This window comes from Fukomys damarensis, unplaced genomic scaffold (genome assembly GCF_012274545.1).
Source record: "Fukomys damarensis isolate Sample0158 unplaced genomic scaffold, DMR_v1.0_HiC HiC_scaffold_16, whole genome shotgun sequence".
In the NCBI taxonomy this organism is placed as follows: domain Eukaryota; kingdom Metazoa; phylum Chordata; class Mammalia; order Rodentia; family Bathyergidae; genus Fukomys; species Fukomys damarensis.
The window spans coordinates 82,216,804-82,229,595 of NW_022900928.1; the positions used below are offsets into that span (position 1 = coordinate 82,216,804).

Below are 12,792 nucleotides of genomic sequence, written 5' to 3' on the forward strand. Positions count from 1 at the left end.
TCCTCATATCTCTTTGAAATATTGATTTCTTTTCCTTTGGACATATACCCAGTCGTGGAAATTCACAAGCATATGTGGTTTTATTTATGGTATTTTGAATTACTTTTCTTTCTTCTTTTTTTGGTACCTGGGATCGAACTCGGGTCCTTGCGTTTGTGAGGCAGGCAGTGGAGTCACTGAGCTAAATACCTGGCCCTATTTATGGTGTTTTGAAGATCTTCCATTCTGCTGGTTTCCACAGTGCTTGTACTAGTTTATATTTCTACCGCCAATGTATTAGAATTCATTTTGTCTTAATCTCCATCAGCATTTGTTATTTTTTGTCAGAGTGCCAGCTTTAGCACCTCCCAGTTGAGTGAGCCTGGGCTGGTTACCTGACTTCATTTGTAACACAGTGTCTTTCTTCTGGGCTTAACAGAATAAATTGGTAAATGTACTTCATTTGGTGCCCAGCACTCAGTAAAAGTTCATTACTTATTAATTATTTTATTTTATTTTTTCCTCATTGAGTTTATTGGTACATTTTAGGTGTACAGTACAGTTACAATCATTATTGGGATCTTGTACCTTATTAATAATTTTCATGTGATAATTATTTCATAGAAATGAAAAGTAAAATCCCTAAAGAAGTGCAAACATTTAGAATTCTTAATACTAAATTATTTCTTAACAAAAAAGATAGAATAACAACTATTAGAATTAGAGAAGAAATGAACAGAAGCATAATTACAAGGGACACTCTACAGGTGGGATAACTAAAGTGAAATAAGGGTGTAGAGGAAATGACAGTGTGTGGAGCAGACAACATAACTTAGTGACTAATGGTTAGTTCCAGTCCTGCATCTGAGTTATGGCTCTGTCCCTACAAGCTCTGTGGTATCTGAACCCATTTCTATGTAAGAAACAGACTGGTCCTTGTGTATCCAGGACCAATTTTCTCAATGCCAGCCTTGGTTAAAGAAGGTTCAGATTCTGCTACTGAAGAAAACCAGGGAAGCACATGATGCTTGAAGGAGTCCAGAGACCCTGGATGTGGAGCAGGAGTGCAGGATCCACACTTATGATGATGGTGAAGCTGTAATGCTTGGATAGAAAGTTCTGAATTTGGGAATTGGTGGAAAATACCACATTTTCAAGTTATTTACTATAGTCATATTTTCCTAACTTTATTATTATTTTTCTCATTGAGTTTATTGGTACATTTTAGGTACACAGCACAGTTACATTCATCATTGGGATCATGTACCTTTACATGACAGGTCTTGATTCTCATTTTTTCCCCTTGTCCCTGCCCTCCCTTCACCCCCCCCTTCCCCATTACAAATACTTTATTTCCATTTTCTCATTTTTTTCTTTTCATCCTAACTTTATTTTTGTTAGATCTAGTATTTTTATTTTTTTTTCTTTCTAGATCAATAAGCCCATTCTAGTCATGGAATACTGGGTTGGCTGGTTTGACAACTGGGGACGTCCCCACTCTCGCAAAAGTGTGCTTGGTAAGGGTTTTGCTGTTTTGATTTCAGGTTTAGAATTCCCCAAGTCATGGATCATCAATATCATTCTACGCCAATTAGCTTGATTGCGTATCCATAAATACTTATTCAACTTCTGCCACATGAGAGCAGTTGGCCTGGCTAAGAAGGGGCATTAATGAATAAAAATTACATGGTTCCTACTCTGCAGTGAGCTTACAATTCAGTGGAATCAGCAGATCATCAGAAAGTAAAACAACCCATGTATATAGTGTATATTTAGTAGAAATTGGGAGCAAACACACAGGTTCAGTGATGGAATTAAGATGGGAGACAGAGCTGCTCAGACAAGGGAAGATGTCCATAGAAGGTTTGGGAGAGGCAACTCTGAGAGGCTGAAGAAGTGGAGCATTTGCAGTCTTCATCACCTGCAGGAAATGCCTTTCTCTGGCATTGCTGATGAAGCATGGTCACTGTCAGGAGTTCAGTCCTGTGATGGTTGAGAGCTGGATTATGGAGGCAGAGACTGGGACTTCATCCTGGCATTGCAGTGGGCATCATGTGACCTGGGGCAGGTTTCTTGCATTTCTCAGTGTCTTCAGTCCTCAGTGAGGATCATCATGAAGCTACCTCCAAGGGTTGTTGTAAACCAAACGCTGCCAGTCAGAACGTGCCTGTGTTTTTGCTTAATAAAAGTACTACTAAGATATTTTCATGTAGTGATTACAAGCTCTCTTTTCATAAAATAAAGCAATTGATAATATTTGATTACTAAGGAAAACCCAAAAGAATCCAATAATGCTACCCCAACAAACAACATTGCTTTGATCACCTGTCTGTGGATCATTAAGCCATGATTCTTACATATTTTAAGCCATCAATTTATTTTCTCATCAATTCCATGCTGTAGCAGGATTTGATACCTTTGTTTAACAGAAAAGGAGCTAGAGACTTTGGGAGAGAAAACATTTGTAAGACATGGAAGTTTTCTGTGTCTTGCAAATAGTAAACAGCACAGCCAGGGACTGAATCTCACATCAAATTGAGTCTGATCTTCCTGTTTCCTGTGGCAGACAGTGGAAAGATTGTTGTGCCTGTGAAAATCGGTGGCAAACGAATGTTTCTGTGGTTAAGATTGAGAATTGCCCCTTGTGGGCTACTGCCAATATATATCCAATTATAATCCAGAGTCCACAGAGACATTATATTGGAAAGTAGGAATGTAGCCATACTAATAATTTGTGGTTTCCAAAATTGGAATGAGAATTAGGTAATTATGTAATAATTATTTGATTATTTTAATAGATATAAATTTGGCTTCAAATTATGCCACTATTCTGGAGAATTTTTCTTTTTAAAAAATGACTCTTTTTTTGGTGGAGGGGTTACTAGGGATCGAACTCGGGTAGTTGCGCTTGCAAGGCAGGCGCCAGAACCACTGAGCTAAATCCCTGGCCCAAAGTGGCTCTTATTTTTGACAGGACAGGCTCTCCTAGAATGCATCTGGTCAATTCCACTCACTTTCTGATTGGACTTTTGGTGGATATTGAGAGGCAAAGCATTTGATTGTGGGAATGGGTTGGGAATGAAAAGATTTTGATAAGACTTTGGTCTCCTTATAAGCTTTACTTCTCTCTGTTTTCTTCTCTTCCCCCTCTGCAGAGGTTGAAAGTACTGTGTCCTCATTTATCAAACATGAGATTTCCTTCAACCTCTACATGTTTCACGGTGGAACAAACTTTGGATTTATGAATGCAGCAGGCTCTTTTGATGAGAAACACATAGGTGTTGTGACAAGCTATGGCAAGTGTTGGCTACTGTGGTCCCCTTTAGACTCACTTTCCACTATCAGGGGGTCCGGATCGATCATGTGTGCTGAGCCTTGAAGATTTTATGTCCACTTTCTTCTACCTGTGATATTCATGATGCCCCAGAGTTCATCATCTCAGGAGTTGGGGCTGTCTGGGACTGAGGGCTGTTCCTCACTCATATTGTTCACTGTCCTCTGACTTGAACCTCTAGCAGGTGTAGGACCTAGGGGTGACTGATGTCAGGCACAGCTGGGCACAGTTGGGTGTCCCAGGTGAGGACTGACAAGAGTGTCCATCTGAACATGAGTTAACAGGGTGAGCCCAGTGTCCCCAGAAGGAGTGTGGGGATGTTCTTAGACTGCATCCATGCCCACAGCCCGGCAGCGATGGGCCATTCCTGAGGCAGGGGATGTGTCTCCATGGTGTCTCACTCTGGGTGGCTCTGGGTCATGCCTGCCACAGTGCTGAAGCAGGACCTTCCATGGAGGGCTGTGTGACCTGTGACAGGACCTGGGTGTCTTGCAGACTATGACGCTTTGCTGACAGAGGCTGGAGATTACACAGAAAAGTATTTCAAGCTTCGAAAACTCCTGGGAACTGCTTCAGGTACTCAGCGCACATTGGAGTGGAGATGTTTGCCTTCATGAGGTATCTGTGTTCTGGGGATGAATGAGGAAAGGGAAAGTTCTCTTTGAGCAGCAGCTTAACAAAACTTTTGAGAGTGAGGACAAGCTCAGGTTCAAATCCTAGATTTCTCACTTCAAACTGGGCAGTTTTGCATGTTGCTAAGCCTTTAACTTCTTCACTGCAATAAGAAGATATCAATACAAGCCTCCCATGTGATAGTGAATATTAAGTAATTTCTCTTTTGTAAAGCTCTTAGTTCTTTGTGCGACTTTGAAACTCCATATACAAGCAGCAAACTCACCCTGTTGAATTTTGCCTCATTAATAAAGTCAGTGAGCCTGTGCTCATGGCTAAAAGCTAGCTAACACCAGCATCTTAAGAGCCTTTTCTCTATGGATCTGTGTCCATTAGGCATGTGTGGATGCTAAATGACTCCTACTACATCATGTCTGTCATCATCATTCCGGGAGAATTACCCCATGGCTTTGGCACTCAAGTGGTCTTGAAAACAGGTGGGACATGTTAAAAATGGACTGACTTCACGGAGCACTTCTTGCCTGATACCCATTTTCATTGCAGCAATTCCACTGCCTCCCTTACCTGACCTCACTCTCAAGACAGTGTATCCTTCTGTGAGACCATCACTATACTTGCCACTGTGGGATGTCCTACAGTACTTAGGTGAGGTAGGTACTGCTTGGGCACTGGTGCAGGGTTGGTCACTGGAGAGATGTGGGAGAAGATCATAGGCCTTCAGCCACTTACTACTGGGAGTTGTGAAAAATAATACTCTGCATGCTGTCCAAGCTTAGAGCTCCTTTGGGGGTAGCTTTTGAAGAGGTTTGAAGTTGAAGAATAAATGTTTGGGGGAAGGCAAGTGTAGGATAGTAGAAGATCTTATTTCCAGTGCAGATGGACTCCTTTGGTGAATGCAGTTGTGAGGGACTCTTTGAAGCATATAGTTTCATAAAGGAAAAGCTCTGACCTAGCAGCCCATGAAACTGGGCTTCTCTCAGCTAGGCCAAATCACTGAATTTCATGTGCTTCTTCTCCCATTTAAAAATGAGACAACATGTCCTTTATTGAAGGTGTGCTGAAACTTATGTAAAATCAAACTCTTGAATTCATATTGTTTCACTTCCATATCACTAATTTAGATAGAATATGGTAGCAAACACATGACATATGCACAATAATTGATAAATTAGTGCACAGTCATCTCATGGTAATCACTCAGATATTTTGCAATACAGTTTGTTAACCCTTCAAGTTGATTCTTGTGGATTATGGCAATTCTGACCTCTTCCCCATGTCCTATCACCCCAAGTTTCCCAGACACTGGAGCCTCAAAGCATGACAGCTTTGCCATGTAACATGTGCCCTGTGATTTTCCATAAAGGATCTTTTGGGAACATTAGGTGGTTCAGCAAATAGCAAAAAGGGTCTTAGAAAGAAAAATCTTGACTTCTCCTCACTTTGATATGTCTCCCTCATAGCCCATGAGGTTACATATTCCAGTCAACATGGAGAATCTTCCAGTGAACAATGGCAGTGGTCAGTCCTTTGGATTCGTCCTCTATGAGACTTCCATTTGCTCTGCAGGTCAACTCCACGCTCCTGTTTATGATACAGCACAGGTAAGGGACAGCAGGTGTCCCTGGTGGTGAGCCACATGTTGATCCTCACTGTGTTACTAGCTAGTAACTGGTTTACTTTAGTATGTGATGGCATTTAAAATATTTATGGAGAAGTCACTGGGGATATAAAAGCAAATGTAGTTGCATTACTTTCTGCCTTAGCACATCCTAAAATTTATAGGGACCACCCAGTCAGCTTCTGACCATCTGTGAGCTCCAAAACTAGTCCCCACCTTCAGAAAGAGGACTTACTACCTCAGTCAGAGTCTTCCTTCCCCCATTTTCAGGTGCATCTACCAGTGTCATGCAGACTTTTGTTTCACAGGTGTTTTTGAATGAGACACTGTTAGGATTTCTGCATGAGGATATGTGGAACCTGGATATTCCCACATTCAGGGTATGTCATTACAGATTAATGGTGATGCCTCTTACCTCCCCTTCAAAAAAACAAACATAGCTTGGTCTGAAACAGACCATCTCTTTCCCTCCCATTTCCTGTGGTATTGAACCTCAAATAAGGCTGCAACAGGAAGTATGTAGGGCTTTAATCACAAGGCATCTCTCAATTCCTGGTGCCTAGGATTAGCAGCATATCTTATATTGGGACTTATACTATTAGTATGCCTTGTCTATTGAGTCAAGCTCCTGTTTGGGTCTCTTGTCTCAGACCCTAGAGAATTGCAGCCTTACCTACTGGGACCAGCAGAAAAGAAAGGGCAGGTTGAGTATGGAATAGGACTGCATATTCTTCACAACTAAACAAGCACTGGGGACTATGGAGCCAATTTCACTCCATTTGCTTGTTTTTCCTTCTGGGACCTGGAGGAAAAATGTGTTCCAAAGTAGAGACTCTACCTGGCCACTAAGAGCCCCATGAGTTGGTCTGTCTCCAACAGGGCTGTGGACTTCTGAGGATCCTTGTGGAGAACCAAGGACGAATTGATTTTTCATGGAAAATTCAAGATGAGCGGAAAGGTGAGCTTTGGGCTACTTTTAGTCACTTTCTCATTCCTAGGACAAATAAATACCTGATACCCATAACTTAAGGGAGGAGAAGTTTCTTTTGGCTCACAGTTTGTAGGGTTTCAGTTTGTAGTCAGTTGGCTCCAAACCAGAATCCTGGGGAAGGACCAGTGGAGGAAAGCTGCTCATGTCTTGGTGACTAGGAAGCAACTGAGAGAGAAGGGTGGCACCAGAGCAGAAGATACACCCCCCTGTTCTGGGTCAGGACCACAGTGAGCTGCTTCTCTTATCTAGGCCCTGACTGCAAGTCATCTGTAGTGCTTCCGTGGTCCACTCCTCTTCACAAAGCCCTGCTATGGGTGTGTGATGCCTTTTGGGCACATTCTTCCTATGAACCCTAACAGAGTGGAGAACCTGTCAATATTTTTCTTCAGTTACTTCATATCCATAGTTGTAGCTGTTGTGGGGTTGTGAGAGCTACATTGAGCCCCTCAGCAGTGGGATACCCAGATTCAGCAACCAAAGATGCTATCCCCTTCCCTATCCCTTGAGCTAATGTGTCTTGTCTTCAGGGAAGGGAAGAAGAGTGAGTCTGCTTGGTGCTCATTTGTTTGGAGAAGGGCTCAATCTCTTTATTGGAATTTGGGAAAGTTCCAGTGTGAAGTGGAGAACATTTTTGGTAGCATGGAAACATAGAAGAAAGCAGATCTGGGGCCTTGTCACGGGCCACATACATCTGCATCCCTCCCAGCTGACACCTGAGTATGCTTCTGTTCTTTGCTCCTATTCTCCTTCCTTCTTCCCATCTTCAGGATTAGTGCACTCTGTCTGCATCGATGGTGTTTATCTGAAGGGGTTCACCATCTACTCTTTGGAGATGAAGATGAGCTTCTTTGAGAGGTGTGTGCCTCCCACTCCCAGTGAAGACTTTGTGAGACCACATATCTTGGTTCATTTTTATGATGGCATAACAAAATACCTGGTTCTAGGAGCTTTGAGAATAAAACAGTTTCATTTAGCTCTGAGTCCTTGAATTGAAGGACCTGGTGCGGCATCTGTTTTGCTTTGATGAGGGCCTCATGGAGAATGGCATCAATGGCAGGTGTGTATAGAAGGGCTGAGCATACTGGGGAGGCCTTCCTGTAATAATCCGCTCCCATGATTACTTACCGTCTTCCAAGAACAGAGTGAATCCCTATGGGAGTGATAACACGGTGATCTCGTCATGTCCACTTTCCATCTCTTAACAGTTTTACCACCTCAATACCACCGTGCTAGGGCCCAAGCTTGCCTGACACAAAACTTTGAGGCACAAACTGAAACCACACCCCAAGCATAGCATTTGGGAACTGAGAGATTTCAGACTCCACTTTGCATATGAAGAGCCCAAGAGTCAGAGAAGTGTAGAAATTTGTCTTGGGCTGTCAGGTCCTTTGTATTGGGACTAGAAGTTAGAACAAGTCTCCTGATTCCCACTTTGATACTCCCAGTGTAAAATATCTCACTGCTACAGAATCCTGGTCCCTGGGTGGGTGGGGGGCTAAAGCTGGGGTCCATGATGGGACTAGAGATGGTGGGAAGGACTGTCCACTCTCTCATGTTCTGGCCCTCTCCCCAGACTCCGCTCTGCTACCTGGAGGCCTGTTTCAGAGAAATATGTGGGCCCTGCCTTCTACCAGGGCACCTTGAGGGCTGGCTATTCCCCTAGGGACACCTTCCTCAGCCTTCTGGTAAGTGCTCTGGTGCTCCAAGCACATATTGAAAAAAAAAAAAAGTATGCAAGCAAGGCCATAATATTTCTGGAACTCTTGCCTTTCTTCTTTCTTTCCTCTTCTTCTTCATTTTCTACCTTTTCCAGTCATCCTAATTTATTATTGTTTAGATAATTCACCAGGTACAAAGATTCAAACAATGTAGATGTAAGAAATTGACAGAAAATAGTGGAAATCTTTCTTCAAACCCACCCTTATTCCAATTCATCTGCATATTTCAGAGCTTAAGAGTTAGAAGTTTGTTTTTAATGTTTATTTCCCAAACATGCACATACAATTTTTATACTAGTGGGATAATAGCATAAATTATATTCTGCAATTTGCTTTTATTTGGGGCATGCAGTTTAATTTTCACCTCATATATTGTTTTATCTATGAGCACACAGGTAGCATAAATGAACAAGTATGAATGTATACATCAGTAAATTATTACAAGATGAACACTTTTTCACTATCACTATGAAAAAGTATATTGCTGTTACCAGTTGAAATTATTGATTGCTTTTCTTTTAGAAGTATATGTTTATTTGTCACTATTAATTTTACTGAATTCTGATTTTCAATGTGGTATTTTCATACATGCATGTAATGCATTCAGTGCATATCGATCTCTTCAGTACTATCATGTACAGCCTCCCCTTATACCCATATTCCCTTATTCTTATCGGATGATAGTCTCTACTTTCATGTTATCTTTTCTCTTTTCTAATCTATATATTAGGAAAAACATGCAAACTTGTCTTTCTGAGTTTGGCTTATTTCACTCAATAACATACTCTCCAGTTCCATCATTTTCCTGCCAAATGACATAATTTTGTTCTTTTCTATGGCTAAATAGTACTCATTTATTTATTCCACGCTTTTTTTTTGTACTTTGGATCAAAATACTTTTTTGTACTTTGAGCTTGTGAGGCAGAGGCAGAACCACTGAGCTATATCCCTGGCCCTCAATCATTTATTTCTGCTATGTTGCATTCATTCATTTATTCATTCATTCATTCATTCATTCATTCCTGGGAACTCAGACTCATTTTATGTCTTGAATATTATGAATTGTACCACAGTAAGCACAGGTAACCCTCTAGTATGCTGACCTTAATTTCTTCAGGAATATATTGCAGAGTTATATATCTGGGTCATATGGTAGTTCTATTTTTAGTTTATTTGAGGAAACTCCCTTTTCATTTCTATAGTGGCTATACTAATTTACATTCCCACTGGGAGTGTATATGGGTTCCTGATGGCTTTTCCTCAAAGGTTAGCTGCTATATTATACTTTCTGTAATGTTTCCTTGAATTCAGGAACATGAAGTCACCTGCCACACATTCTGTTTTGTTTTGTTTTTGTTTTAATGTGGAGGTGGGAATTGAACCCAGAGCCTCTCTCCTTCTCAGCAGTAGCTCTCCCACTGAGCTGTGTTCCCTGTTATTTGTTCAGCGCTGTTTGTGAGATTCAAGTATTTATTGATGTTTCATTCATTTTTTTCATTTTCACTGTCACATAAACTTCCTTTGGTAAATGTAAGATAATGTATTGAACTCTTCTACTGTGGATAGATATGTTTAAAAATGTTCTCTGTCTTTGAATGTTTAGTATAGTTTGAGAAGTGTTGATAGTAGTCATTCTTTAAAGCTTGGGTAAAATTCAGTGTGTGGTCTTGCATTTTTCTGTGTTGGGAGACTTATTATGGATTAAGTATCATTAATCATTATTGGCTTGTTCAGGTTTTTAGGTGCTCCTGATTCAAATTTGGTAGATTATGTGTCCAGAAATTGATCTGTTTCTTTTAGGGTTTTCAATTTGTTGCATATGATTGTTCATTAAAGTCCTGAAAGATCTATTGTATTTTTATAGTAAAAGTTGTCATGTCTCCTTTTTAATCTTTGATTGTTAAATTTGTATTTTTTTGTCTTTTTTTCTTCGATACTCTAGTAACGGTTTTTAAATCGTATTTGTCTTTTAAAAAACCAAACTGTTTTTCCACTGACTATTTGTGTTGTGCTTTTTAGTATCCATTTTTTTCTGTTCTGATCTTTGTTATTTATTTCCTACCACTACATTTGTGTTTTGGATGTTTTTATTTTTCTAGATCAGTACATTGCGTTGTTAGGCTGTTTATTGAAATCTGTCACTTTTTTATAGGCACTTATTGATATAAAGCTCCCTCTTTGTATTTCTTTACTGTGTCCTGCGGATTTTGATATGATTTTTTTTCCTCTTCACTGGTTTCAAGAAAATTGAAAAAAATTTCCCTTTGCACATCTTCATTGAATCAATGGCTTACAAATGTATGTTGCTTTATTATCATATGTTTGTACAGTTTCTAAGTTCTTCATTTCATTGTAGTCAGATAAAATATATGGTGTGATTTTAATGTTTCTAAATTTCCTAAGATTGTTTTTTGGCTTAATGTGGTCCATTGTGAGGAATATCCCATGTGCTGATGAAAAATGTATGTGTTATGTACATGTTGAGTGCAATGTTCTGTAAATGCCTGTTGTGTATATTTGTTCTAGAGTAGAGTTGATCTCTGTTTATTGATTTGTGTGTATGAACAATATGGTCATTGATGATAATGGGGTTGAAAGCCTCAGTGTTGCTGTTTTGGAGTGCACTCAGTTCTAATAATGTTTGTTTACTGGGTCTTCTGGCATTAGATATTTATAATTGTATTACAAATACATAAATATTTATAATTGTATTACCACTTACTGAATTGATCCCTTTATCATTATGTAGTTGCCTTTTTTTTCCTTTTTACAGCATTTCAGTTAATGTGTATTTTATCCAGTTATATATATCTACTGCTGCTTACTTTTAGTTTCTTTTTACATGGAATATCTATTTTCATTTTTTTCTCTTTCAATCTGTGTGTGTTGGTTTTTGTTATTCAGTCTATTCAGTTATTCCGCATTTTTATTGGTGGGATTAATCCATTTCTACTTAATGTTGTAAAATATACTTCTGTCATTTGTCATTTTTTTCTGATTGTTTTATACATCCTTTGTTCCTTCACAGCTCATTTTTTATTCTTTGTGGTTTGTTGATGTTTTACATTGTGAAACATTGTTTTACACTGATTATTTTGTCCTTTCTCTTTTGTATATCTGCTCTACTATGGAGTTTTCTTCTTTTGTGTGTTTTTATGAATTTAGTTATAACCTGTTTGCTTCTAGATGTAGATCTCCCTTAATTATTTCCTGTAAGAGCAGTCTATTTGTGTTTATTTCCTCAGGTTTTGCTTGTCTTGGCAAAGCTTTATTTCTCCCCCTTGCTTAGGATAGCTTTAGTAGGGCTAATATTATTGGCTGACATATATTTTCTATCTGAATATGAATATATCATCCTCTTCCCTGCTTCTGTAAGGTTTATGCTGATATATGCTGTTATTCTAATGGAATTTCCCTATAGGATACATGACCCTTTTTCTTACTCTTTTTAAATTCTCTCTCTGTTGGTGTTTTTTAAATTTTATTGTAATGTGCCTCAGGGAGGATATTTTATTAGTATAATATAATTGGAAGATTTTTACTTTTCTGTATTGCATATCCATATATTTCCAACTACTTGAATGTTTTCATTATCCTTTAATCAACTAGATGTTCTATGGCTTTTCCCTTCTCTAATCCTACTTTATATTCATAATGCAAAATTTTGCTTGCTTAATGATGCCTTGAAAGTCTTGTAAACATTGCTCCTTTCTTTTGTGTGTGCTGCTTTGACTGGCCTATTTCAAAAGACCCATCCTCAAGCTCAGAAATTCTTCTTGATCTAGAATTATTGAGTCTTTTATCTGGGTTTCTCATTTCATTCATTCTTTGGCTTCAAGCATTTTTTAAAAAAAATAATATCTTCCTCTGTGCTGAATTTCTCACACAGATCATAAATTAGTTTCCTAATTTTGTTGCATTATTTTGAATTTTAATCAACTCAAAATATTATTTTGAATTTCAATCTCTTTGAGTTTTATCAACATCATTATTATGAATTCTTTCTCAGGCAGTTAGTCAATTTTACTTTTTCTGGGGTCTGTTAGTATAGCTATTTTTTTCTGATGAAAGTATCAATTTACTTTGCTTTTGCATCACTACATTGATATTTTTGTCTCTACTGATCAGTTGCTTATATCAATTTTAATAGGTAGAAAAGATTTCTCCTAGAAATATGCCTTAAGATGTCATATTGCTTTTGACATTTTTTAATAAAGCAGTTCTAGTTGTAAGAAACTATTAGTTTTTGAGGAAAATCTTTATCTTTTTTGAAGAGTAGTCTTTCTGGGCACAGTTTTCTTGGCTGACAGGCTACTTCTTTCAGAGTTTTATTTATTTATTTATTTTTAATTGAATTTATTGGTGCATTGGAGGTATACAGTACAGTTACATTCATTATTGGGATCTTGTACCTTTACAACAGGCCTTGGTTCTCATTTTTTCCCCATAACCCTGCCCTCCCTTCACCTCCTTCTCCCCTCCCCAATTACAATCACTTTATTTCCATTTTCTTATATTT

At 38.8% G+C, this 12,792-nt stretch overlaps 1 protein-coding gene across 1 annotated transcript in view; it reads left to right on the forward strand.

Annotated features, from left to right (window-relative positions):
* Nucleotides 1–12,792, forward strand: part of LOC104875031 (beta-galactosidase-1-like protein 3) — a 29,973-nt gene that overhangs the window by 13,633 nt on the left and 3,548 nt on the right. Inside the window, exons 10-18 of the mRNA XM_019210312.2 lie at nt 1,412–1,496; nt 3,135–3,275; nt 3,809–3,889; nt 4,490–4,596; nt 5,407–5,547; nt 5,873–5,944; nt 6,444–6,522; nt 7,323–7,410; nt 8,129–8,240. Of these exons, the coding sequence (XP_019065857.1) occupies nt 1,412–1,496; nt 3,135–3,275; nt 3,809–3,889; nt 4,490–4,596; nt 5,407–5,547; nt 5,873–5,944; nt 6,444–6,522; nt 7,323–7,410; nt 8,129–8,240 (906 nt within the window). The remainder of the gene's footprint in view (nt 1–1,411; nt 1,497–3,134; nt 3,276–3,808; nt 3,890–4,489; nt 4,597–5,406; nt 5,548–5,872; nt 5,945–6,443; nt 6,523–7,322; nt 7,411–8,128; nt 8,241–12,792) is intronic.